The 26,837-nt window shown below is 51.4% G+C and overlaps 4 protein-coding genes across 7 annotated transcripts in view; 2 read left to right on the forward strand and 2 right to left on the reverse strand.

Moving 5' to 3' along the window:
• Nucleotides 1–9,924, reverse strand: part of GRIN1 (glutamate ionotropic receptor NMDA type subunit 1) — a gene marked incomplete at its 5' end in the record, with an annotated part of 28,150 nt that extends 18,226 nt beyond the window's left edge. For both annotated transcript variants that reach the window (XM_083374981.1, XM_083374980.1), the window contains 5 exons: nucleotides 1,027–1,127; nucleotides 1,988–2,050; nucleotides 5,648–5,824; nucleotides 6,436–6,570; nucleotides 9,676–9,924. In XM_083374981.1, the coding sequence (XP_083231107.1) occupies nucleotides 1,027–1,127; nucleotides 1,988–2,050; nucleotides 5,648–5,824; nucleotides 6,436–6,570; nucleotides 9,676–9,924 (725 nt within the window). The remainder of the gene's footprint in view (nucleotides 1–1,026; nucleotides 1,128–1,987; nucleotides 2,051–5,647; nucleotides 5,825–6,435; nucleotides 6,571–9,675) is intronic.
• On the forward strand, nucleotides 9,923–19,933 carry LOC310647573 (cholesterol 7-desaturase nvd-like; the record flags this gene model as incomplete). The annotated part of the gene is made up of 9 exons (XM_083374896.1): nucleotides 9,923–10,106; nucleotides 12,056–12,241; nucleotides 12,327–12,566; nucleotides 16,526–16,714; nucleotides 17,252–17,430; nucleotides 17,766–17,891; nucleotides 18,454–18,573; nucleotides 18,770–18,946; nucleotides 19,433–19,933. The coding sequence occupies 9 exons, from the start codon at nucleotides 9,923–9,925 to the stop codon at nucleotides 19,592–19,594; spliced, it is 1,563 nt and encodes a 520-aa protein (XP_083231022.1). The 3' UTR covers nucleotides 19,595–19,933.
• Nucleotides 19,934–20,196: 263 nt separating this feature from the next.
• POLE3 (DNA polymerase epsilon 3, accessory subunit) lies at nucleotides 20,197–22,148 on the reverse strand. 2 transcript variants are annotated; one of them, XM_083374984.1, is made up of 5 exons: nucleotides 22,112–22,148; nucleotides 21,996–22,070; nucleotides 21,816–21,901; nucleotides 21,508–21,626; nucleotides 20,197–20,756 (listed from the first exon to the last, which is right to left on the reverse strand). In XM_083374984.1, exons 2-5 carry the CDS (start codon nucleotides 22,059–22,061, stop codon nucleotides 20,527–20,529), a joined length of 501 nt encoding a protein of 166 aa, XP_083231110.1. In that variant the 5' UTR covers nucleotides 22,062–22,070; nucleotides 22,112–22,148; the 3' UTR covers nucleotides 20,197–20,526. The 2 variants fall into 2 exon arrangements, with proteins under 2 accessions (XP_083231110.1, XP_083231109.1); XM_083374983.1 differs by lacking the exon at nucleotides 22,112–22,148 and having other exon boundaries at nucleotides 21,996–22,105.
• A 139-nt stretch (nucleotides 22,149–22,287) lies between these two features.
• The window catches only part of RGS3 (regulator of G protein signaling 3), a 48,877-nt gene continuing 44,327 nt past the window's right edge, over nucleotides 22,288–26,837 (forward strand). For both annotated transcript variants that reach the window (XM_083374905.1, XM_083374906.1), the window contains exons 1-6: nucleotides 22,288–23,253; nucleotides 23,990–24,170; nucleotides 24,436–24,535; nucleotides 25,400–25,527; nucleotides 25,913–25,991; nucleotides 26,530–26,618. In XM_083374905.1, the coding sequence (XP_083231031.1) occupies nucleotides 23,088–23,253; nucleotides 23,990–24,170; nucleotides 24,436–24,535; nucleotides 25,400–25,527; nucleotides 25,913–25,991; nucleotides 26,530–26,618 (743 nt within the window). In that variant the 5' untranslated portion in view covers nucleotides 22,288–23,087. The remainder of the gene's footprint in view (nucleotides 23,254–23,989; nucleotides 24,171–24,435; nucleotides 24,536–25,399; nucleotides 25,528–25,912; nucleotides 25,992–26,529; nucleotides 26,619–26,837) is intronic.

Here is a 26,837-nt window from a genome sequence, read left to right on the forward strand (position 1 = left end):
TCCAGACTTTGGAATCATAGAGTCATTGTCCACAGTTGGAAGATCCCTTGGAGGTCTTCTAGTCCATCCCCCTTCCCAGGGCAGGAATCCTCAGGCCACCCTAGACCAATGGCTGCCCAGTCTTGGCTTGAGATCTTCCAGTGATGCTGGACCACCCATAGCTTCAGGTGGCAGACTATTCCTCCGCATGATAGTTGAGGAAATTCCTCCTTATTTTGAGCTTGGTTCTTGCTCTGTAAAGCTCCCCCCACTACTGGTTCCGGCCCCGTCCTCAGGCATTGTGGAGAATGTGCGCACCCCTCTTCTTTGGGACGGCCCTTCACCTATTCGAAACTTCCTCCAGGCCAACCACACCCAGTTCCTTTAAGTACTCTTTGGAAGGCCCTCCCCATCCCCTCGGTTGCCTTGATCAGCATCCCTTGCTGGAACTGGGATGAGCAGCACTGGACAGGATATTCCAGGCGTGGTCTGAGCAGTGAAGCGTGGAGGGGGGGGCTATCGGTTCCTGCGATCTTGGCACTGTCCCTGGTGATGCAGCGGCTCTTTGGGCAGCTGTGGCCACTCTCCTCTCTGGTCTGTGCCATGCCCGGGCATCTGGCTATCCCTTGCCTCAAGGCAGAGAACATCACGGTGTCAGATCAAGACAGAACTGATATTAGGCAGGGGGACATCCCAGGCTGGGCTACAGGTGAGGGGAGAGAGAGGGGGAGGGGGAACAGAAGGCCTCCCCCCTCACACTCTGTGAATCCCGAAAGGAAGCCAAAGGGTCTGCTGGCTGGAAGGATGACGGTGCTGGTGCCGGTGGGCTGCTCCCATTCTATAGCTCCTCGGTTGGGACTCTAAGCTGTGTGCGGCTTTTCCCTGTCCTGTCGGTGGGCCTGGGTCTCCCCTTGTGACTGTGCCAGGAACCAATCTGACTTTGGCTGGATTCCCACCTGGTCTTTCATTTACCTGGCTTCTTCCACTGCTTCTCAGTGCTGTAGGAGGCCTGATTGCTGAAAGGCAGGCGGTCAGGTGAGGGCTTACCTTGCGGAGAGGATAATCACCCGAGCCTCCAGCTCCTTGGCTTCCAGCAGCAGCGAAGTCACATTTTTTGTTCCTGGTTCGAACTGAAGCACCTTCTCAGCCTGCAATGGGGGTGAGCGAGAGGGATTAGCGCGAAGGCCGCAGAGCTGAGTCAGCACCGTGCTTTTTAGGGAAGAGAATTCCATCCCTCTTTCAAAGCACTGCTAGGCATGGAAAGGAAGGGCAGAGGGAAGTTATTTTTCTTTTCTTTTCTCTTTTTTTTCTTTCTTTTCTTTTTCTCTTAGGGTTTTTCCCCCTTTCTTTGCTATTAATCGATACTGTTTTCTCTTTAATTTTTAAAAACTTTTGCACTGTGCATGCAGTCACTCAAGACTCAAAGAGAGGCGTGCATTCGTAGAGAAGAGAGGAAAAAAGGCATATATAAGTATCATAGATACGTATTTGTTTATTTGCAATGCAATTGAAAACTCAAACCAGTGTTGTTTTTCAGAAAAACAAAACCAAACCATAAACCAGGGGAACTCAAAATTTTTGAAAATGCACAAGGTTCATCTTGGGAGTGTGGGGATTCAAAGTGAAAGTTTCACACCAAGGAACCATTTCTTTTTGGCAGGGGGTGGAGGGGGAAGAGGAAAGGATAGGACAGCAGGGAGGGATCGGTTCAATTTTTCAAGAAAGAAAGAAAAAAAATACTTGCAAGTTGATTATTGCTTTACATGCATGTCTCCAAAACAAATATTTCCAGGGCTGGCTTGCTACATTTCCATTCTCAGGGTCAAACCAAACTTATCCCAACATAAAATAACGTGCTACCAAAAAACATGGAGATTGCTCGCTTGTTTGGTACATATTTTTTGATTCTGATTCTGATTTTTAATTAATTTTTCCTTGTGCCTGTGGCCAAGTTCATCATTTTGCTAGTTAGGTTGGTGGGCGGCGTGCATTGTCCATGCAAATATACCTTGGGTCCTCGCTTGCTGTCATAGGATAGTTGTTCGAGGCTGTCATAGTTCCTTTTTTTACTCTGATGAATAATGTGCACAGAAAAAATATGTAGACACAGAAGAATATTATAAACAGTTGAAAAAAATGACGTGTAGTAAAGCAATCCAATATCCAACTCTTTCTCCACTGTTTGTGAAAAGGGAATTCTATAACCCTGGAGCACGCAAAACCCAGTAGGAGAGGGGGGGCCCTCTGGCCCCTCCCCAGCTGAACCTGGCTCCGTCTTGCCTCCCCTCTCGCTTGCTACTCTTTTCTCTATCTTTCTCGCTGTCGAGCATTGGAGCATATGGCCAGTATTCGTTTCCATAGTAGGCACGTGCAACCTGAGCTATGAGCCAACCATGATCATTTGTCCCGGACCCGCATCCGTTTGGAAGCCAGGAAAGCCAGAGGAGAAGATTGGATAGCTGGCTAGCTGACCTGGATAAGCAGCTTTCCAAATGGCTGTGCAGACATCCCATGAGACCTCAGCGGTCAAAAGGAGGCCAAATGCAGACAGATGTAAGAGCGGTGGATGCTTAAATGTATCAAAGATGAAATGGAACATCCCTTCTCATCACTGTCTCCAGGAGAGAGAGAGAGGGAAGCAGGAGAAGAGATTTGGTGGAATAAACTGAAGGGAGTCTCCCCATCCCCGAATCAGGCATGTCTGAAACTCCGAAGGGCAACCCTCCTCCTGTGCAGCCGGTCCCAGGGTTCACAAGGACCCTGGCTCTGAAAATGGAGCATCTACCGAACCACTCGCCGCCCCCCACCCAGCTGCGTGATTGATCTGACCCCTCTCTTATGAAGAGTACATGAAAGCCCTTAAAATGCCGTGCCACGTATCGTGGCCAGGGCTTCTGGTGAGATCCCTGAGCTGAGCCACATCCCGTTAGAGAACAGTCAGTGTCTCAGGGTGATCACGAAGGTGGCTGGCAATCCTACTGGGACGGGCTAGAGGCCACTGAATTAAGCCTTCCTTTTGAACAATCCCGGCCAGGACTATGCAGTCAAAGCAGCAAAAGAAGAAGGGCTTCCCCAGTCTGTTCGGGGCCGCTTGAGCCTCTGGCAGAAGTTGGGAAATTCTTTAAAAATACCGTATCCTCTCAGTTCGAATCTGGAAGAGCATTTTCTAAACTATAGGTTTTGGTTTGGTTAAGTGGCTTTGATCGGGTATGGAAACAAAGTTTTAAATAAGACCTTTTCATACAGATGAAAGATTCTGCGTGCCATTCAAAGTGACTTCAAGACTGAGGCTTGGTCTGAATGAACCACTTGTTCTGATCCAAGGCAGAGCCGTGTTCTGGACCCTGCCTGTCCACAGGGAGTCACTGGACCTGTCTTGTTCTTAGTTTTGCCTGAATAAAAAGTTATAGCTGTTAGCGTGAGGGGTTACCAGTGCTACCGTCCTGAAATTATGTCTCTGTGCCTGCGGAGAGGAGTAGGTGGTTCTATGATTTGCAGTTCTAGGGTATGTTGGGAGGGGAGGGAGGGGCACCGTACAGCGTGTCTTATTGCCGCCTGCCGTTTTATTCTTATTGCCACCCCCTAAAGAGAGCTTGGACTGCTCGGACATAGCAGGTTGCTTCCTCCTTCAGGTTCTCCTTAAAATAGCAAACGCCATATTTGCTTCACGCACAGGACAAACGCTTTTGCAGGACCAGCGACTCAGGCAGGTGGAACCTGGCTGGGGGAGGGCAGCTCTTTTAATTCCGAAAGTGCGGGGGGGGGGGGGGCGGGGAAGGTAGAGAGTGAGCCTCATGCATGAGCCTGAGGACCAGAAAGCCCTGCCTCTCTACACGATGTGGCTGCTGATGGCCGGAGAGCAGATTGGACAGAAGAGACTTGGAGTGCAACTGACTCTCTTGCCGCTGCTCTTCAGAGCCGGGAGAGGGGCTTATCTGTCTGAAGCCTCTGGATGACTCAGTGACAGAAGAGAGAGAGAGAGAGAGAGAGACCTACTCTAGAGTAGCCTCTTTACCGCAGGCGGCTGGTCTCACCACCTGATCATTTTATCAGATCGGTCATTTCATCCACACGGTCTCCCCAAAAAGTCTGCAGAATCCACTGCAGGGAGCATCTGATAATACTCACCTCATTTGCCCAGATGCTCTGAAGGCCCTTTTTGCCAGCATGGCCAGATCAAAGAGGATTCAGTGCCCAGGAATCAGACTCATCTATGTAGGTCAGCTTGTAAAGAGAGCCCTGGGTGGGTCCTGACTGGCGTGTCAGAACAGGAGGCAGCCCTGAGAGACATTTGGAGGAAGGACTTTTGCCTTTCTGGGCGAGGGGAGGGTCTGATAATTGAGAGTCCATTTATTAAAGGGGAACCAACCAGCGCATAGAGAAGCAGCAATTCCTAGCTAGAGTTCTGCCTGCTATACTAGTTGCCTGTCTGTGCAGAGAGATTTATTTGATGAGGGGAATATTTTGGTGTGATTCTCCCTCTTCACCGGTGTTCACAGCAGTCTCTCTCCTGCCTGCACAGCTCCGCCTTGGCCTGAGGGAAGTGCATAGGGAACCTTCTGCAGAGGGAAAACGGCTCTGATTTCTCTGCCTAGTAACTATTAGCTGTGTACTCCAGTGAAGGTTACGAAGCCAGTGCAGGTTAATAACAACTAGTAGAAAAACTACATCTGCACCAGAATTTACTATTTTTTTTGGATAGGAAACAAAACTTTTGCTTTACAAGCCATTGTGTCAGCATAAAGGTGATTTTCTTACGCTTTTCAGAAAAGAAGACGGCGCTCTTTCTAAGCTTCACCGAATTTGATTATGAAAGAGGGTGTGTCAGTCTTATGATGCAAAGGGATTGGCAGTATAAATTCTTATGGAAAGGGATCAAAGCTTAGAAGGAAAGCACAAGAGGCTTAGGGAGAATGGGGTGGCAGAAAGGCATGTAAGGATGCTGGGAGGTGAAAGTAACTAATGAGAGCCAAATTAACATGGCAAGGATCCTGCGGCCGTCCAAGACCAAGCCTGACTCCAAATATTCTAGCAAGACTGAGCCAATAGGAAACGGGGGGTCCACAGAAGGGACAAGCCGTGCAAGGACCTGAGATGCTGAACTAGCCATTTACCCTTTCTTTCTTTCTTTCTTTCTTTCTTTCTTTCTTTCTTTCTTTCTTTCTTTCTTTCTTTCTTTCTTTCTTTCTCCCTCTCTCTGTCTCTGTCTCTCTGTCTCTGTCTCTCTCTCTCTCTCTCTCTCTCTCTCTCTCTCTTTCCCTCTTTCCCTCTCTGACCCCCAGCGGCTTGCATGAGACCAGGAGGCCTTGGGGTAGCTTCCTTGCTGCTCTGGAGAGCTTTTTCCTATCGGCACACTCGCCACCGAGAGACGGGGATTTGCAAAGCTCCAGGTTATGTTTCTCCTCATTTCACGGTTGTTGCCGGTTTCGTTCTCTCTCTTTTTATGCAGAAGGTTTTCGACCATGGTAAAGCAAGTGAAATGAATAAGAGTACAAAGCTTCGTTAGGTACTACTCAAGAGACACTGCTGATGCTTACGGCATAATGTTAGTCGTGTTCACAATGGGAAGAAAAGAGGTGTTTTACACACAAGGCTCTACGTACAGACAACAAGCCTGAGACTTTTAAAGGTTCTGCTGTGTCCAGAGCAGAGCGTGGGGGATACTGACCTTGGATTCCTTCTCTTCCAAGAGGGTCTCCAGCTTCTTTTGGGCAGCTCGCCCTTCGTGGTCATCGCTGACGATGAGGATGATGTGGTTCCACTTGTAAAAGCGCATCATCTCAAACCAAACGTTGGACTGGTGGGAGTAGGGGGGCACCGTGCGTAGGAAGGACAGGTGAATACTCTGCAGGTGAAAGACAGGAGCAAATCAAAAGCCTGAAAGGAAATGGGATACGTCATTGGGTGGTTGAAAGTTTGCTTTGCAGGGAATCCAGAGAACAAACTCCAGGATTTTATTTTGTTCTCCAGGGAACTGGTTTGCAAGCCTTTTACTTTGCCCTGTTAAATCTCTCTAAAGCTTAATAGCTTTTTGAAAAGATCCATCAAAGGTCTATAGATCGACCTCAGACACAAAGCAAGGACTATTTGTTTGTCTTTCAATGGCCTGTCTTATTTACTCTTAAGTTCTAGGAATAGGAAAGTCATCGGCATGTCTAGACAGAGGGCTTGGAAGGAAAAAACTTATAAGAAAAAGTTGGTGGCACTGGTATGTTTGTCCTGGAGAAGGGAAGACTACGGGGAGACGTGACAGTTGTCTTCAAATATCTGAAGGAACGTTGTGTAAAAGGGGGCTCAGAATCGTTTCCAGGGGACGGACAAGAAACAAGGGACTTAAATTACAAGGAACCCAAGAAGCGGGAGAATATTCTATCTCTTGCCATAATTATGTGTGTTACTATTGGCAGTAATAATATCAGCAATATTAGTCATGATAATAATGAGCGAGACCATTACCTTATCTGAATATATGGACATGCGAGTCGTCAGCCCAAGGACAGGAATCCGATAGAACCCAGCTGTGTATGACACCGGTGTTGGGGTCAAGTGGTCATTTGGAGCTGGTGGGTGGCTCACTAGAATGGCGTACACCTGGAGGACACAGCACACCAACACTGGTTTACATGTGGGGGCCCCAGGAAACTCTGCCCCAGTTTCTAATGCAAGCAGCTGGACTGGTGAAATTTAATAACTGCAGGGATTCACTTAGCAAATGTGGCAGGACAAGTCATAAAATGAGGCAAAACTAACAAAAAAATTCTCACTTAACAACCTAAATTCCGGGCACAATCGTGCTTGTAAGTCAAGGACTACCTGCGCCCTTCTTGGTCAGCCACCTGGGTGTTTCTTCTGGGCTAGACAGGCCGCATCGCTGAAATGTTGTAATTTGCTTTTTTATTGTGGAATTACTCTTCCATTCAAAGCTCTTTTGCTTGATCGTAGAGGTATTTGGGATTTTAAAATATTATTTCAAGCACTTCTTTGGCTAGAAACAGCAGCAAGCTGTACTTTAGTGTTTCGTGCAAATCCAGAAAAAGGGACCACATCAGGGGAAGACAGGCAGAACTGGTATTAACTGTGAAATTCAATTTCATTAGCCCTCTAATATTAAAACAAGTCAGTATTTTATTATCTACTAGCATGATTTGAGAGATAAGTGTTATCCTTGGGATAAAATTCTGGCGGCTGGTGGTAAAATCAGCTTCACCGACAGGTGCCCACCGGATGTTTTGGAGTAACTCCCCCGGGGTAGGAGACTGGGGCAGCCGGTGGAGTAGATGCTTCCTAGCACGGATTGCAAACTGCCCTGCAAGACAAGCGTCAGCTTTCCTGAGGCTGTTTTGCTTCTGCTGACTTGCATGAATCTTTCCAAGGCATTCGCAGGGTCAGAAGGAGTCCCTATGGAACAGGCAGGCTATATAATGTGATTTATTTAACTGCACATTTAGTATGGAAGTATAATTTCTCTCCAAGGGCTGTTTCAGGTGAAAGAGTCAGTTGAGATTCTGGAAAAGAGAGGGAGAGGGAGGGGGAGTTGCAAGGGGAGCAGGCAATGCAAGAAAGAGGGGGAGGGCTGGCTTTTCTCCTCTGGGAAAAAAATTGGCCCCAACCCAAAGGGAAGGGCTGTTCAAATCCATGGAGCCTGTGGGTAACAGCTAGCTTTTGCTTGACCGTCCAGCAATGGGCCGAATTAACAAATGTATGCCGATTTTTTCTTTCTGTGATGTACACTATCCACCTGCCTTTGGGGAACCAATTTTGAAAATAGTCCCCAATTAGCACAATACATAAATTAGGTTTAGAACTACCTGTGATCATTGTAATGACTATTGACCAAGTTAAACCACTAGTTTATCCAGCCCATAGGCAGATTGCAGGATTATAGGAAAGTGTTTGATCTGAGTCTTCCCGTGTTGGAGGGAAGGTGTGTCATGGAGAGCAACGGCTCTGCTCATTTTTCCAGTTCCCTGTAAGAAAGGCGAGAGGCCTTGCTGCAGGAGGCCAAACCGCGGTGTGTGTGTGTGTGTGTGGCTGAGCGGTGCTGAAGCCTTCACCAAAGGCAGTGCCTGCTGCAGTCATAAGTCGTTTGCAGAACATCCCGCTTCTTCGCCCTGCAGGCATTTCCTGGTGCTGCGTGAAAGACGGGCATCTCCTTCCCTGCCTGCACCCTTCCTGCCTTTCCCATTGCCTCCATCTGCTGCTGTGATCGTCCTTCCCCCCTTCATTTAAGGCCCACCGAATCAACCCTTCTGACTGGGTGCTTGTGAGTTGCTCAGGAGCAGAAGGGGGGGGTCTGCTGCTCCCACTTGGGTTCCCTAGCAACCAGCCTTCACAGGCATCCTGCCCAGAACATGGGAAGGCAGAGGCGGCTCTGCTGATGGCCTTTTCCTTTGGGGATTTCTCCTCCTCATCTCCTCAGGCCTCTCAACGGGGGGGGGGGGGGCAGAGGTCCTTCTTTAGCCCGTCCTATCCTATATATTTTTAGAGTTTGCCCCTTTGCTGCCGTTTGGTTCTGTTATTCAGCTGTGAGGCGAGGAACTTCATTTCACCAGAGCTGCTTCTTTGAGCCAGCCCTTCTATGGTATCTGGCTTGTCAGATCCTCGGTGGTGGCATCTGAGCCCTCCTGGTCCTTGTGTTGGATCCTGGCTCCACAGAGGGCCTCTGCCGAGTCCCTTCTGGGCTCTCTGGGCCTGCTAGCTGGGTTTCAGGGCCCGTGGAAGCAAAGCAGCCCTTAGGTTTTGAAAAAGAAAAGAGGCAAGAGAGAGCCAGGTTGGGATTCAAGGCAGGCAGGTAGTGACTGTCCAGTTAATCTGCTGTTTTCAGGGTGGGGGAGCTTCAGGAATTGCACCCAATTGCCTTCCCCCTCTTTTCCTCTTGCCTGCCTCTACTGTGGCTCTTGTGCAAAAAGGGGGGGGAACAGGAAAGGGGGGCAAGCAAGCTTGTGGACACAGTTGGCCCGAGGACAGTTGCCTGGAACAAGGTCCCCATCCTCCTGAGAAGAAAGCCTATTGGCCTTGAGGGCACATTTCGTGTCCCCATAATTTTTAATCTGGTGTTACATTTTTGGACTAAATTGTCTAAGAGGGGAAACTGTCCACCTGAAAACCATGTGTGTGCAGGCGTGATTTTGGGGTCCTTCCTCCCCGTTTGTGAGAAAGCTTGTGTTTGTGCCCACAGAAGTCCAACTGCTTTAGGTTGGGTGTGCACACCAGGTTCAAGAATGCAGGGAGGCCTGGGGGGGGGAAGGTTTTTTGATTGGGGGAGTGCTTGCTCCCCAGTGATGCCACGAAGCAAGTGAGGTTGGCGGGCAAAGTGCTTTTCCCTTCCCATTCGGTGGCTTCCCTGCCATTTCAGTCCCCCTCAGCTGTGCAAGAGCCGCCCCCAGGTGCAAGCACATTCACATACCCGCCTTGGCGCATTATGTGAGCCAGATTGATTCCCCCCCCCCCATTTTGCTCACGCAGCTCATCCTGGGGAGGGCGAAGGAGGGCTTTGGGATGCTTTCTGGAAAGGGTCCCGCTGCCGCCGCCGGCACCACCAGCACCACCCTGCCCCTTGGCTCCTGAGGCTCCGAGGCGTCGCCCCCTCTCCCTTGCTTGCCCGCCTGTGGGAGGGGAGGGGAGAAGGGCAGGGAGGGAGGAGCGGGCGAGAGGAGGGTGGCCGGGCCCTGGGAGGGGGATCGGACCCGTGCCTACCTGGCTGGAGATGAGGTCCTCGCAGACAGAGAGAGCCATCTGGATGGCGTTGGGCTTGTGGGTGACGGAGGTGGCGTTGAGCTGGATCTTCCAGGTGCCGTGCCGCTTGTTGGCCTGGCTGATGGCGTCGCGGAAGACCTGCTCGTGCTTCTTGGTGCTCAGCACGGCGCCGATGTTGATGATCTTGGGCTCGCAGCCCGCGCGGGCCACCGAGAACCAGAGCAGCACGGCCAGCAGCAGCAGCCGCATGGCGCCCCGCGCTCCGGGCGAGCCGCTCTCCGCGGTGCTGAATTCCCCCGGCGGGCGGGCGGGAGAGGCGCCCGGCGGCTCCGCCAACCTGCCACTGCGGCAGCCGCGGCACGTCGACTCGGGGCGGGGGCGAGGGGGGCGAGCGAGGGAGGGAGGGGCCCCGGAAAGCCAGCCCCCACACGGTCAAACCCCCAGCTCCTGAGGGAGCTCCCACCCCCACTTTCCGCAACAGCAGCTTCTGGAAGATAGCCCCCCTGCCCCCCGAATCCGAATAGAAGAGAAAGGAAGTGAGGGTGGGTGGGTGATCACCTTTTGCGAGGAAAGAGCCACCTAAGGCAGCCCCCCTCTCCCCTCCCAAGGATGGAAGTCCATCCTCCGTCTCTGCAGCTTCCCTCTCCCCCCAGCTCCAAGGACACCTCCCTGGTTCTCACAGTCCCGAAAGCGGGTGACCTGTTTTTAGGCGAGAGAGAGAGATGCTTCAGCCGGTGGGGGTGCAGCCCAACTGAAAGAAGGAGGGATCTAGAGGGAGGAGAAAGGAAGGAGGGATGAATAGACTGGCTGCGGAGGAAGGGAGAGGATCTAGTAAAGCCAAAGAGGATGGCAAACAGGTGGACAGCTCACCAGTGGGGGGGGGAGGAGGGAGGGGAGAGAAAAATATTGGGCAGAACAGCTGGGCAGTTTGGGGAGATGTGCACATGTGAGCTGGGAAGCAAGTGGACAAGGTAGGTCTTCTTCCTTTCCCAGGAGAGGAGACTGTGAAACCCCTTGAGGCTCTAAGCCCCCCTGGTAAGGGGGGGAAGGAGGCTTCCCTGCAGTGCTGGGCAGGAGTGTCCTTGTCCCTGGTGGGCAGTCCAGACCGGGCAGCGGTCCGAGTGTTGCTCTTCCTGGCCACTCTCCTCCAGACTGTGCAATGGGACTTTCCTGATGCTGATCCCTGCAAGAGCCACTGCATAGTTCCCCAAAGAGCAGAGCTATTCCTGGCTGGCTGCTTAGGAACCGTCCGTGGCTTCAAATAAAACGGGGGCAGCCTCTCACTCCTTAGGGGAACCACCTAAACTGGACACCCTCTCGCTTCTACTTGTAACAAATGCTGGTTCCTTATTTATTCTCATTTAAAACGCCTTCCAAAAAATGCAGGATAGGTATTCCACCACTTTCCTCTTAACAGCTTTTATTGCCACCAGCAAATTAAAGGTTTTGTGAAGAAGCAAAGAGGCAGGCAGGCATTCAGTATGGAAAATGGCAAATACTGCTAAAGTGACCGGTGGGCATGAATTCCTATGTATATCTTCACTTTGGCACCCACAAATCTCGATAAAGATTAAGCCGACCCTCCTTGTTCAGAACAAAAGAACTGAATTGTTTTCTCTCTCCAGCAGCCCCAGAATCCAGCAATGCAAACCATTCCTGGTGAGGTCTTTAAAAAGTGCACGTTGCTATAGAAACACTTCATTATGTGCGCATCCCACATCTTCCAAATGTGCTTTGAGAATGGGAATGAAAATAACAGTAACAACGCTAAAGCAAACGTGGGGGAGGGGCCGTCTTGCTGCTTTGAAAGCGGGGCCAGGAGAAAGAGGGCAGTCAGGTCAGGTGGCTCTCCGCCCCAGGAGCAGTTCCTCAGAGGAAGCCGGCAAAGGGCCAGGCTGCCCTTCCTCCCAGGTGCTGAAATGCCAAATGGGGTCGCTTTGCCCACCCACTTATGCCAGGGCAGGCAGGAGTCTGCAGCGGGCTGCCTGGGTGGTCTGTGTTGAGAGGCCCTCAGATTCGGTGGGAGACGTTCCCCCCTTGGGGGGAGGCCTCCTGAGCAGGCGTTTTCCCTTCATCTCCCCACTGTCTCTAGGTGGGGATGGAGTGGGGGAGGCAACGTAGTTTACAGATTAATACTTGGACCACTTGGCTGGGGAGGGGCATCTCCAACTTAGCCGCTGAAACGTTCTCTGCAGAAATTCGGGGTGGTGAGGGGACCCCTTCGGTGACTGACAGAAGGCAGGGCCACCTTTTCTAATATTGCCAGTCCTTCCCTTGAGCCGACAAGAGGTTGATCGCCGACGGCCACCCGGTGTGCTCCTGGCTTGGTTTGGCTCGACGGGGCCCGTGCTGCAAGAGGGCCTGTGCTGCTCTCTGGTAGAGCTGCTAGCGGTGGAGAGTTCCACTGGCGCGTTTAGCCGCCCGCTCCTCGCGGGTTGCCGAGGAGGCCGGCCCCGGGAGAAGTGGCTGAGACGGGCCGCCCCCGACCCGGCCGGAGCTATAAGAGGCGCGAGGACGCGCTGCAGTCAGACGATCCAGGATGAGGATGAGGCTGGTGGCGCTCCTGGTGGGCGTTGTGGCCGCCGCCCTCCTCTTCCTCTTCCTCCTCCCGCCGCCGCCCCTCTTGCTGCTGCTGCTGCTGCCGCCGCCCCTGTTGCTGGTGGCCGCGGCCGGCGCGGCGTGGCTGGCGCTGCGGCCCAAGCGGCTGATTCGCTCGCTTGACCAGGTGGGCTACCTGCCTGAGCCCGGCTGGAGCCGCGCGCAGAGCGCTGGCCGGATGCGCAAGAACCGGCGCGCCGGCCGTCTGCTGCCCTCCTACCCCAATGGCTGGTTCCGGCTCCTGGACTCAGCCGAGCTGGCCCGCGGGGAGGTGCGCAACGTGGCCGCGCTGGGTGAGTCGCTCGGCGCTCCGACGGCGCTCCCCGCCGAGCGGGAGGGAGGGAGGGGAGCGGGCGGGAGCGGCCCTTGAGTGGGCCAAAGGGCAGGGGGAAGCCTTTCCCGCTCAGCTGAAACGTGGGACTGGAGCCGGTGGGGTCTCGGAGCAGACGCAGAGCTCCCGACAGTCCGGCTAGGGTAGTTCCGAGGATTGGGGAGCTGCACCCCTTAATGGGCAAGACTGACTCCCCCCCTCCGCCCCGCTTCCTCTGCCCTGTCGGCCTTCCTGCCTTGGTCCAGCTGGGCTTTTTAAACAAGAGGGGGACTCCAGAACTGCCAGTAGGGGTGCGGGAGGGAAGGTGCTGGCCGAGAGATCAGCAGATGGGGAGAAAGTCGGCAGGTGAGCGGCCACTGGGCTCTCTCGCCCGACTCGTCTCACACAGTTGGGGTTTTTTGGGGGGTGGGGGGGAAGGGGAATAAAAGGCAGGGAGATTCATTACGTTTGCCACCTAATGATACTCTTAGGAAGGAACCAATAAGTGAATAAAAATACCAAACCCAGGCTAAACATCTGACTCACTGTGCAACAAGCCAAAATAATAATAAATTGGGCATAGCTGATGAATTGAGAAATCTTACTTTTTCCTTCCCGTCACTAATGTTCTGCGGATCTGGAAAAATGATTTTTGTCCCTGAGCTATATTTTTCAGCCTCTAGGTGGCTGCAGCTGTACTCAGAACAGGTGGGTCCACGGAGGTGAATGCTTAGCTGGTGGATGCGTGCCAACCCCCAGCAACCTAGACGGAGTTTCTCCGGGATGAGTTGTCCCCATCCTGGTTCTTCGCTGTTTTAATTCAGGCCATCCGCCCGATGGAGATGGAATGTGCCCACTTGGGAGTTTGCTCAAGGCCAGGGAGCGTGGTTCTGCTTACACAAGACTGCGTGCTTTCCCAAGCCCAAATTAATAGTAGCCACGGTTTATATTCATTTTTTTAAAAGGTAGATCTTTTATCAGTTGATAAGAAACTCTGGGTAGATTCTAATCACTGCCTTCTGAACATGTGCTCACTTGAGCTTTAACTCAGGTGAACTTGGGCTGTGTACATGGGTGCGGTCATAAACGTCACCCCTCTCCTTTTTAACCTGCTCTCCCTTTGGGCTTCTGTCGGAGGCGGTTCAGTTATTTTGTGCTCCTTCGTAAAAGTGGCTGTGCCCTTTGCACCAGAGTACAGGTGGTCCTTGACTTACAGTAGTTCATTTAGTGACCGCTGAAAGTTACGATGGCACTCCAAAAAGAGACTTATGACTGTTTTTCAGTTGCGACCTTGGAAGCGTCCCTGTGATCATGCGATCAAAATTCAAACACTCGAAACTGGTGGTCCCCTTTTGTGACCTTCTGACAAGCAGAGTCAATGGGGAAGCGAGATTCACTTAACAACCAGGTTACTAACGTTCAACTGCAGTGATTCACTTAACAACTGTAACAAGGAAGGTCATAAAATGGGGAAAAACTCGCTTAACAACAGAAATTTTGGGCTCAGTTGTGATCGTAAATAAGAATTCCACACACGCGCCAAATGTATTTCCAAGGTTGAGGATGCAGCAAGTGACAGAGAGGAAGCCTCTAGATGAGGAGAGGTTAATTATAATCATAACAGTAAAGTTGGAAGGGACCTTGGAGGTCATCCAGTCCAACCCCCTGCTCAGGCAGGAAACCCTATACTATTTCAGACAAATGGCTGCCCGGTCTCTTCTTAAAAACTTCCACCAGTGTTGGAGCATTCACAGCTTCTGGAGGCAGGTGGTTCCACTGGTTAATTGTTCTAATTGTCAGGAAGTTTCTCCTTAGTTCTAGGTTGCTTCTCTCCTTGGTTAGTTTCCATCCGTTGCTTCTTGTCCTGCCTTCGGGTGCTTTGGAGGATAGCTTGACCCCCCACCTTCTTTGGGGCAGCCCCTCATAAACTGGAACGCTGCTATCATGTCACCCCGGGTCCTTCTCTTCCAGCCAGTCTAAATGTTTTAACCACCCACCAATACATCTTCAGCTTGCTTTAACTTGCCCGTCAAAGGAGGAGAAACTCACTTTTGCCTGGGGCCGGTTCCTCAAAGGGCTTCTTCATGAAACACCTGCCTAAAGCCATTCCTCTTGGCACCAGGTGAGATATTGTAATATTTTAATTTACTCTTTTGAGTAAGATCTTATCTGATATGTAAGATTAATAATAATATATCCTGCCTTTGGAAATAATCCAAGGTGGCAAACATGCCTAATACTCCTTCCTCCCACAACAATCCTTTGAGGTGGGCTGGCTGAGAGAGAGGGATGGGCTCACGGTCAGCCAGCCAGCTTTCGTGGCTAAGGCAGGACTAGAACTCACCGTCTCCTGGTTTCTAGTCTGGGGCCTTCACCACTTGACAAAACTGGGTCATAGTCCTCCCTTTCCATGACACGATGCAGGCACATCTTGAAGTGTTGAAAGCTTCTGCTCCTGCATCACAACGAACCTCTCTGAAATAGCTCAAATTTGCCTGCAGGTTTTGTCTTACCACAGTAAAGCCATCCAGAAATCTGTTATGTTTCCTGATCCATTGCTTTACATGCTCTCAAATGTAATCCACAAACTGATTTGTCTAGGCAGAACCCAACATTGTTCTTCCGCGCGTGTTATTAAAGATGCTTTGGAACTCAGACAAGGCCAATTGGTAGAGTTCATGTGATTTTGGAAATTAATCAGCCATGTTTGCAAACAGTGCTTAGAATTCTTGATCCTTCACTCCCTCTGGTTGGTAAAAAAGGCCAGAGGCCAAGGAGCTGGCAGGTTCTCAGGGTTATTTTTTTATTAATCTGCCCTTTGTTCTTTTTCATATACAACTCAAGGTGGTGAATACAGGAATGCTTCTTCCCCCTCCTGTTTGGCCCTGTGAGCTGAGTTGGGCCAAGAGAGAGTGGCCGGCTCAAAGTCGCCCAATCGGCTCTCCTGCCTAAGGCAGGCCTCACAGTGGCTTCCAGGCTGGCACCTTCGCTAGGACACCAAACTGGTGTAGCGACCTCTTGCGTCTCTTTCTCCAATTCTTTCCCCCCTGAAGCAGAGCAAGAAAAGCAGGTTGGAGGCAGAACAGAGCAAAGGGCCTCTCCGCTTATTCTTCTTGTTGCGTTTTGCCTGAAATTGGGCCCTAGAGTAGGAGGTGTTTCCTTAGGTAGGGCAACCTGGGCTAAATGTCCTGGAACTGTCCCACCCTTCCCACTTTGTATCGGGTTGCCAGCCTCTTTGGGACTCACGGACAGCTGAGCTTGCTCTGGCTGAAGAGTCTCTCTGAGAATTTCGCTCAGTGTCAAGAGCATAACAACTCCCGAGGCACCTGGGTGGGCCCACGGCCAAATTTTCTCGGCTACTGGAGACTTCTGGGACCCAATCCACACATCTAGAGAGCAATGGTTGGAGAAGGCTGGAGAAGTGCTCTGTGCCACACACTTTGCAGTGTCAACTCCAATCTGGGCAGGGGGCATTGCCAACATTTTCTGCAGTAATTGGGACTCCTGGATCTTCTTCTGATAAGTGAACCGTGCGGTCTTTTTCACTTCCGTGAAGGAGTTGGGAGGCCTGTTCGTGCTCCTAAACAAGTGTTTCACACACTGCAATTGAAACTGACCCTGGGTCAGGCAAAGAGAAGGTTCCTGTCCCTCTTGAGGCTCTGGAGAGCTGCTGCTTGCTCTCCAAAGCGGCCTTCCATGCACCAGCAGCATTTCCAATCTGCCTGTGAACTCGGCCTCCCACCCATGGATTAGGGTGCCCAGGCTTCCTTTCCACCACCATCTCTAACCTGGTACCTACTACAAATTTTGTAAAGGATGTGCAGGCCCATCTCAGTGGTTAGTAAAAGAGGTGTGATCCTAACCCGCCTTGTGGAATAGATGCTGGGTTCTTCCTAGCAAAGAGAGAAAAGCTTAACTGTATCGTTCTCTTTGCGCGCACAGGGGAACAGTTTGCTGTGTTTCGAGGTTTGGATGGTAACGTGTATGTTCTGGACGCTTACTGCCCACACCTTGGGGCCAACCTCGCAATCGGTGGCCACGTGGTGGGCAGCTGCATCGAGTGTCCCTTCCACGGCTGGATGTTCTCTGGGAAGGACGGGAGCTGCACCAAGATCCCATATGCCAAAAAAGGTGAGGGGTGGCCTTTTCTGTGGGGGCCTTTTCTGTGGGGAAAAGCCCCAGGGAGTTTAGGCTGGACATGGCCGGCTTAGTGTTTCCCTGGTGTTGCAACCAAGAATTTTCCTGAAGATCAGGGGAGGGCCTTTGTCTGCTTTGGTGTGTGTGTGTGTGTGTGTGTGTGTGTGTGTGTGTGTGTGTGTGTAGGCAGCGCCCAGCTTCTCATTTTGACTTTCCAGGGCAGGAGCTGCAGGTGAGCCCCGCCTAGCAGCAGGGGAACCAGGATGCATTTTGTTTCTCTAAAATCCTTGCTAGAAACGTAGCTCGTGACAGAGCTCCAATTTTCTGGCACAATTTTATTTGGCTTCTTGTTTTTAAAGCATTAGCAAATTGCTAAACCATTTTGGTCCTGTTTTCAGCGTACTCACTGGGTGAAATAAATGAACTCTTGGCTTGACGTCAGTTTGTATGCATCGATAATGGGAAATCGGAGAGTCCATAAGCTTGTCTCCTTCCCTGGCTTTTCACTTTCTCGGGCTCTGTGTCTTCTAGTGCCTGAATTTGCAACAACCAAAGTTTGGCCATCGTGTGAAGTGAACAACATGATCCTGGTGTGGTATCATTGCGATAGCACAAGCCCAGCATGGCAAGTCGCCGAGCAGGAAGAGGCATCATCGCCCAACTGGGCCTTCCGGGCTGGAACGGAGCACTTTGTTAGCGTGCACATCGAGGTAGTTTGCACCGCTGAGGAAGGCCAGCGGTGGCGCCTTTTCAGACCGAACCTGGGCGTTGGGGACTCAGGATAGGGCAGCGTGGGAGGGGTGGGAGGAATGCAGAGGCGGTTCTGGGGTTGGGACGCCCGCCTTTGGTGGCCTGGCACAGCCACTGGCTGGAAATAACAGCCGGGTGGAACGGGCCTTCTCTCTTGCTTCTCAGCTGGAATCGGCCATCACTTTGCCATCTGAGTGCCTCTCTTGGTGCTTGGGGAATGACACGCTTCTGCTTTGTCTCTTGCCAAGCAGGGCCCTGGCTTGGTAGGCGAATGTTTCTTTTCCCTCCTGGGCAGGAAATTCCAGAGAATGCCGCCGATGTAGCCCACCTTTCCTTTCTCCATAGTCCCTCAGTCATGAGTGGAAATGACCTGCGCTTCACAGACAGCCACCGCTGGGCATTTTTCAGGCACACCTGGGAGGTAAGGTACCCCTGCAGGAGTAGATTTGCCTGGGTCCACTTCAGAAATGCCACCTGCCATAAGCTCAGCAGCCGGCAACTGGTCCCAAAGGTTGCTGAGCTGGTTCGCTCTGTAAAGTCACGGAGGCTGCGCTGCAACTTAAACATGATCACAAGGGAGGATAGGGTAAAGCTGCGCACGTTCCTATGTTTGCAAGGCCAGCATTAAACACATGCAAAAAGCCTCAGCTACTAAGCGAAGGAGGACAGGCGTGGAGACCCCCTTCTCTGCCCTATTGGAAGAGATTTGGTGGTGGGTAGCAATAGATCAGAGCTTCGTTGGCAACAGAGGTAGCAGGAGTGAAAAAACTCCTCTTGGCAGTCCCCTCCCCCCACCCCACCCCACAGGACTGTTTGCAACATGTATGGGGAAGGGAAGTTTATCTTGGTCCCTTTTGGGCTCAAAATGTCCGTTTCCTCCTGCTGTAAACGTGGGCAATGCTGGGCTGCTTCTGAGCAGGGCTGGCGGAGGCTTTGGGGCCAAAGCAGGAGCGTTGCCAGTCCATGCAGTGTTTGTTTCCCAGGCAGAGTGGCAGCCCGAGCCGGAGCCCAACGGACACTGTTCGGTCATGAGTCTGACCCACCACGTGCTGCTCTTTGGCAAGCCCGTCGCCTTCCTAGATCTGCATGTTTCGGCCAGGCAGGTACAAGCTCCCCTCCTTCCAGCCTTTGCCCCAAGTCAAGGACTGCATTGATTATTGCGATGCCGAGTTGGTTGCCTCTCCCCAAGAAAGAGAGAAAGGCTTGTTGGGTTTTTTGCCTAATCCATATCTGGTCCGAAATCAATTTGAAGGGAAAAAATGGACTCTTACCGGGATGGTTGCGTCTTCTGCTGTTCAGGTCGGTCCTGGGTTGGTCTTCATGACCCTCAGTCACGCTTTCCTGGGCAAGGGGCTGATCATTCAGACCGTCACACCTCTAGAGCCGGTTCTTCAGCATGTGGTCCACCAGATCTACTTCCCGCGCAAAATACCATCCTTCGTTGCCAAGCTGATACTATGGGCTGAGAGGGTCCAGGTGAGAGGAGCTGCAGGTGGTGGTCCTGGCCCCTCAGGGCTGCTGAGTGAGGGACAGGGAAGTGCAGCTGTTGGGGGAGGCTGACAAGGGTCTAGGTAATAATAATTGGGCTTCCAATGTCCCTTTACAGAGCAGACTGAATGCATTCCATATTTCTATGGCTGCATTTTAGAGTAGAAATGTAAATTTGAAACTTTTGCAAAACGTGGGGGAGGGGCCCAAGTTGCTGCAGATTACCTTGTGACTGGGAGGCTGCCTGTTCATTAACTCAGTAAATAAAATAGATGAAATGGCTTAAAGCAGCAACAGCAAAGTAACAGCCTCTGACTCATTGAAGCCACCCTCTTTGCCCAAGGGTTGAACAAAACACAGTGGACATCTTATATTTTATGATTTTTCTTATATTGTTCCACGTATTTTAGGCAAAAGGTTTTGTTCTTTTGTTGCCTCCTGACCCTTTGTCTTCCTCTCTCCCTCCTGAACCAGTTTGAGCGGGACATGATGATCTGGAATAACAAGAAGTTCCTCTCCAAGCCGCTGCTGGTGAAGGAAGACGCCGCCATCCTGAGGCACCGGCGCTGGTTCTCCCAGTTCTACAGCCAGAACAGTTGGAAACTGAAAGCCCAGAAGGGCCAGCTGGATTGGTGATGACCCCACTAGTCTTAGGGACCCTCAATACTACTTCTTCCACTTGCAGGGTCCATGAACTCTTGCGTGTGGGAGTGAATCTTACTTTGGGGAGCCAAGGAGGTTCCTGGGGCAGAGAGATGGGTGTGAATTTGGCTCATGTAATACTCCGGAATCAGAGGTGATGGCCTGCCAAAGCATTTGGGGCCCCCCGCCCCCAAAAGAAGACCCCAGCAGCTGTTTTTGATGGTTCTCAAGAGGGCAATGGGATCCTTTTGTCTCTTGACAACATTGCAAATATAAACTGTACCTTAGGCATTGCTTTTAGCCTCAAGTGCCCATGCTAGGTAAGGGATATTTTGCTCCACCATTGGAGCAAATGCAGGGCCAGCAAGGACTGTCTGAAAAGAGATTTGCCGATGGGAGGAAGCATCCGGAAGTCAGCCAGGTAGGATTTTCTAAACTCTCGTCCTTTTTGTTGCGTGAATAGAACAGCAGCAAACTGGAACAACTTTTCTTTGTCTGCCCATTTTTTATCAGAACAAAATAGGCAAAAATAAAATGCCCAGAAATAAAATTTCTCCTGCTCAGCAGAGCATAAATCAGTCAAGAGAGAAAGCAGTTTTGCAAATATGACTTTTAATTAAACCCCGTTCAACTAAATGCTGAAGAAATACACATTGAGTGTGTGGAGAAAGTCCAAAATCAGAGCATCACCAGCATCGCAAGGAGAGAAAAGCAGCGCCCCCCCCCCCCCGAGCCTCTGCAGCCCCGAGGAGCGGTGCACACCATGCCAGTCTTTCCTTCCACCTGGGGAGGGGAGGCAGGCGGGAATGTCCCTGAGGTGCCCCCAGAACCAGCTGAACTGTTTTCAGCATACAAGGGGACAGCTGTGTTTCCTTCCATTGGCTTTCTCCCTTCACTACCACCCTTCCCCCCCCACCCCCAGCAACTCAGCTCTCCCTTCCTTCCTCTTCGTTTTGCTGCTGCTGCTGCTCCTCCTCCTCCTCCGCCGCCTCATTTTGCTGCTGCGTTTCCTCCTCCTCTTCCTCCTCCATTCTCTCTCCCTCCTCATTTTCTTCTTCCCGATTCTTATCAGGGTCTTCAGCATCTTCCTTCTTCTCTCTGTCTTTTTTCTTCAGCTCCGATGCTCCCCTTTTGCCCTTCTGCTCGTTCCTGTAAGCTGGAAGACCAACACACAGCTGCGTTAAACAAACCGTCGTGTGCCAAAGCAGGAGACAGATGGGCGCTGTGCCTGCTGCTCAGCATGCTACCGAGTCAACGTGGTGCAAAGAAGAGCACAGTGGATGTGGTGCGTGAGAGCTGTTCTCAGGGGTCGAGGCAAAACTATCGTGCCTCGTTGCAGCTTCTGTGGAAGCGTGGCTCCGTAAAGAACTATGAGTGGATCCCTTGTGGGGGAAGTCAGTCTGAAGAGCTGAACCCTTTCTTTCTTTCTAAGCCGTTTCACAGCAGTCATTTTCTTAGTGCATCTCAAAACAGCGGAGTCAGTATTCCAGCAATAAAGCTGCCGGGATGAGGCAACAAACTTTTGAGCAGGAAAATTGGGGCAGGAAGAGTTTAATCTGGTTCTCTGCTTTTGATACCAAGTCATACCTTTCTTAATTTCATTTTGGTGGAAAGAATTTTTAAACAGAATGGCAACTTTGTTTAGAACTTTGCACTGGCCTTTGGCAAAGAAGAAGAACAACAACAGCACGAGGTTGTTGGAAGGGACCTAGGAGGCCATCCAGCCCAACCCCCTGCTCAGGCAGGAAAACCTATCCCTTCCGGACAAAGGGCCGTCCAGTCTGTTCTTAAAAGCTTCCAGCCTCGGAGCGCTTGAGTTTTCCCTTAAAGACGCAAACGAAGGGAAGGGAGGAGAGTGCGGAGGGCCCGAGGGGGCCGCAGGCGAAGAGGCAACCAGGCGCACTTGCCTTCCAAGGATTCCCTCAGAGGTCCCACGAACCGCTGGAACTCCATTTCCTCCATGGCGGAAATAACGTCTCCGGCGTTCAGCGTCTTCCTCTTCCCCTTCCTCGCGAAGTTGTTGGCGCTAATTTGAAAAGACGAAGGCAGGTGAACATCGCCCCCCCCCCCGCCCGTCACACGTGAAGCTTTTCCACCGATCGGGCGAGCCCAGCCGTCACTCCTTTCCGACGGCGCTCTGGGCACGGAGTCGGCGGGCCACCCTCGCCAGCCAGAGTCCCCGACAGCGCTGCTCCGCCCGAGGCCTCCCACTCACCACGAGGTGGCGTAGAGCACGAAGACGCTGGCGGCGCGGGAGATGGCGCTGCGCGCTTCCTTGGAGACGTTCACGCCCTCCGGGAGCTGCGGGGAGGGAATCGGGCCGGGTGAAGGAAGGAAGGGCCGGGCGGAGGCGCCCCCCCCCCGCCGCCCCCCCCGACCCCGCCCGCCCGCTCACCGCCTCCCTGATGATCCGCGTGACGACGGCGCTGGGCAGGTTCAGGTCCTCCGGCCGCTCGGCCATCCTGCGGGCCTGGAGGGAGGGAGGCCCCGCCCACCGCCGGCCCCGCCCACCGCCGGGCCGCTGGAAAGAGGCGCCGGGCCAGAGCGGCGGCCGTCGCCCGGCATGCACCGCGCCCGCGGGGAGGAGCCCTTGGCGGGAGGAGAGGAGGCGGACGGGCCAGGCGCCGTGGGCGGGGCTCTCTCTGCCCTTCCGGCGCGGAGCACGCTGGGAAACGAGGGCGGCTTCCCGTCGCCTAACGACCGGGTGGGCTGGCGTGGCGGAAAGGGGCCCCGCGCCTGCCCGAGTCGGCCTTCTGGGCAGAGAGGGGCGGCTTTGACGGCTTCGGAGGGCGTTGGGACGCTGTCTAGGAGCTTCCCCCGGGCCTCGAACTCCCTTACTTCCTTCGGTCGCGTCCCGACCTCGGCGACGGCCCGGGCGCGTTTTTCGGAATTGGTTGCCCTTGCCGCCTCCCTGGGGCCGAGGGAGGGTGACTGGCTCAAGATCCCCAGGCTGATTTTGTCCCCGAGCGAGAGGATAACTCGGGCTTCCCGGTTTGTAGCCTGGGACCGTGGCCAGAACGGTAATAATTGGGGTAATGATCCCTAGGAGGCTTCTTCCAAGACGCTAAAGGGGAAGGGTGTCCGCCCCCCGTCCGCCCCCCATGCGTGCTTAGACAACACGTGCAATAATTTAGGTCAGGGTCTAAGAAGCTACCGCCTCTCCTCTCCTCCTGGTGCCGCCTTGCCTATCACACTTAAAAGGGCGCCCACTGCGAGGGTCATCCGAGAGATCCGATCAAAATAAATCCCCTTTTTTGGTGCCCGTGCAGCAGTCTTGCAGTGGGAGATGCCAGCTGAGCATCCTCAAAGCGCAAAATGAACTTTGTGAGCAGTCAGTCAACACTGGATTATATTTGGAAGGGAAGAGCAACTGTGGTGGTTTTCAGAAAGATATTGGAATTTCTGAACGCTAACCTCATAATCCGCCGCTTTGGAGCAGTTGTTTCACTTCGTTTTGTCCTTCCGTTGCAGAAAGTTGCTGACAGCAATGGGGACAATCGATATCGGTGGCCAATGGGATGAAACCGTTTGCAATATGATCGCTTGTCAGCATCCGCCTTGCTGGGAGTCTATGCGGAGAATCGAAAGTGGACATCCTCACCTTTTGCTGAAGAACATAATCATTCCTGGAAGAGATTCCCCAGCATCTGAAGGTAAGAAGCGCTCTGTAGAAATCAGGGGCCAGGCCACTAAAGTTGACTGATAGACATTTTGTTCCGTTCCTGGCCATGGAATAAGAAAGAGCTATATAAAAGGGGGACTGAAGTAAGCGTAAATATACCTGTGGGTGATGTGGCTGGCATTTTTTCCACAGGTCTTTCGCTTTAGGCAAATTTGTTTGACTTGAAGTTTTGGGGAACATAACCCTAACAAACAAAAAGTTTGTACAAAAATTATGTTGCAACACATGCTTTATCATGCGTCCAACCTGCTAGAAATTTGCTGATCCAGCTGTTGGACCCTCGTTACTCTCTTAAATCTACCTCTGGCCACGGTAGCGTGCTAGGTTTCATAGCCAGTGTTGACTAAAAACCATTCCACAAAGGCTTAATTGGAGCAAGCAGGTTGTTAACAGTTTGAAATACAGATTGACTGCTGCCCAAATGAAAATCTGTATTTCAAACATTTTGGGAGATTTTCTTAAGATGGATACTCTAAAGTAAGATGTGTTCCTAACATCATCTTTTGATGTAGTTATATTAAATAATATACTTTAAGATATGTGAATGGAAATCTCTTTTCTCTTTATTGTTATATCAATAAGCAAATGTGGCATTGGATTCATTGTTGTTATGCTGACAGTAAATCAGCCAATGCCCATGAAAGAAAAACCCCACTCTGGGTTTGTTTGTTTGTTTCAAAGTCTTCTTAGCTTTCTCCTTGTTTCAGGCAAACTGCCAACCCTGAAGATTGTTGACCTTCCCTTCCATTATCCCAGGAGAGAAAGGGTTACATGTGTTGGAAGTTTTGATTCCAGCTCCAAGACAATTTCCAGTAGCAAAGAAGCTAAAAATTGCTTTTCAAATTCTACTCTGGATGATGGTTGGATACTCCCCATTTCGGTATTGAGGTCAGCAAATTTGGTTTCCCTCCACATGTGTTTCTGGGATGATAGGCATAGAGCAGCATTATGTAAGAAAGCTACCACCACCTCCTCCTCCTCCTCCTTCCTCTTCTGCCCCTCTCCCCCCTCCCCCCCAGCCTATGCGAGATTTTTTTCCACAGCATCCATCTAGTCAACGTCTGTAAGTACGCAGAAACAAGGTAGAGTTCTTGTGCAGGCTTTGTGTCTTCTGCGTGGCCTCCATTGTGTGTCTCCTTCCTGTGCATTTCAGTTCAGAAAGGAATCCTTTCCCAGGTCTGAACTCCAGAGCGGCATCTCATTCTCTCCACTTCCCACCAATAAGGTTCACCTGCTTGAGGCAACCTGAGAAGGCCAGTGAATTCAGTGTATTGTTTGGAAGGGGGGAAGCAAAGGGAGGGATATGCTTTCTTGGGCCTTGAAGAAGGCTCCATCCAGACCATACTCGGGGCCCAACTGCTTCACATTTCTTGCATCCTGTGTTCAGCATTGCAGCAAAATGCTCTATGTCCTGCAATGTAATTAGAGGAAACTTTGCCAATTGTGGCCCCTCGGGGAGTCCTGTTCATTAAGGTGAGGGTGGATAGCAATAGCACCATCCCATATAGCCCTCTCTGGGCGGCTGACAGAGTCAGCCTGTCGCCCCCAACCACCTGGGTCCTCATTTTCCTGACCTTCAAAGAATGGAAGGCTGGTTCAACCTCAAGCCTCGTCAGGATCAAACCCAGGCTGTGGGCAGAGTTTGCCTGCAATGCTGCATTCTGATGCATATTTTGTCCTTCTGAGCTGCTGAGTGGGGCTGGAACTGCCATTTTAAGTTGGCACAGTCATGTGGTGATGTGCTTTATGACAGCATCACTTAGAGGTGGAGTTGCGAGTCCCAGTTATTGTAGTATGAGCAAGGACTACTTGTAGTAAATAAATATTTTCCTTGTAATACAGAGCTTATTATCTCTGAAATCTTTTAAATCATTAATGAAACAATGTAGACAAGTAGCAAAACCTTATTTTCACTGTTGATAAACAATCTCTTGAGGCGCTCAGCTAACCAGTTAGCCCAGAGAGCAACCGAGGCAGAATCCTGTGTGCCTTCTGGAACTACAGCTGATCTTGCAACTGTTAACCCTTGAACAATCCAGCATTTGTTCCTGTTGGGATCCTCAGCTCTTCTTTTGCCAAATAGTAAAGACTTGTTCTTTTTTCCATGGCCACGTTAGATGCAGGTGACAGATCCCGCTGAGTTGGTGGTGCACAGACTGGGTTCCCAGCCAGCCTGTGGAAACAAGATTGTCCGGTGGGTTCCAGACATGCGACCCAGATTCCTGCAGTCTGAAAACGGAAGAGTGTAAGTGATGCCATAAATATAGATTAGCCGTCTTACATTGGGGATTGGGTGTGAACAATGGCTGCGATCTGCAGGACGTTCCTCTGCTCGCTCACTTTGGCCGCTGCATATCTGGTTCATTCTGTCGTTGTTGCCTTGCAAAACATTTTGTAATAATTCCAAAGTATTGGAGCCCTGTGTTCTTACGGGAAGGAGAGGTGCTTGCTAGTGAAGACCCCGGCTTTAATTAAGGCAGCCTAGTAATTCTGCTGCTGCTCTTTCCTTCCTTAGAGAAAATTAGGAGGTAGGAGAGGTTGTTTTGTGTTCACTGTTGCAATAGTTCTCTTTTAACTGGTGTTGAATCGCTGTATAAGAAATCAACTGGGCCTTTTTTCCTTTTTTTTAGACAGGCGCCCCCACAAAGAATATGTGTGAAGGACCTTGCTTTGGAAAGCCTCCTCTCTCTGGAGGATCATCAGGGGACTGTGAGTTGCCCCTAGAGGGGGGGCGGGGGTGGGGCTGCTTTTTGTTTGCTTGATTGACTGCTCCTGCCCCATTATTTTACCCCTAGCCCACGGCTGGCTCAGGAATTCTGGGAGTTGAAGCCCACGAGTCATAAAAGAGCCGAGGTTGCCTAGCCCTGGCCTAGCCCGAAGGAGAGGAATGTGGCAGGCGGAGGAGGCATTCCTGGTCTGGACTGAAGCTTGGAAGCTTCCTGGGGCTGCTGGTAAAGGCAGAGATAGGGGCCTCTTGAGATACAGGGAAGAGATCGTCCTTCCAGAAATGTCTTGGCAAAGGAGATTAGCAAACACTGAGTAGAATGGCAGAGCTGAAAGAGAATACGCAGCTTGCCCCTTCAGGGTGCCTGTTCGGTGGCATCCCTTTCAGCTGGATCCCAGCAGCTTCTGACTCGAGGGCGATTGGTTTGGGCTTTGGGGAGCGGCAAGCGCAGAGCTCTGCATGGGATTCAGGTGTGTTTGGGGTATTTTTTTGCTTTCTGATTTGAATGGTCTCTTTTTGCAGAAAAGAAAAAAGTCAAATAAAGTTCCTACAGGGGGTCAGCCTTACTTTCATCATTTAAGGCGGAATCAAAAGTCTAACAATAAATCAAGGTCAGTTTTAAAAAGCAACCTTTATTATACCAGTACAAAAAGTTTGGTGTTGTGATTCAGGTGCTGGCATGCAACCAGGAGATGGTGAGTTCTAGTCCCTCCTTGGGTATGAAAGCCGCCTTGGTGAACGGTCACTCTCTCTTAATTACTGTTATATTAAACATTGCTACAACTCATTTTTGAACAACAAATTAAACTGCTATCACATGAAATCAGGGT

Source organism: Vipera ursinii (assembly GCF_947247035.1).
Source record: "Vipera ursinii genome assembly, chromosome: 16".
NCBI lineage: Eukaryota > Metazoa > Chordata > Lepidosauria > Squamata > Viperidae > Vipera > Vipera ursinii.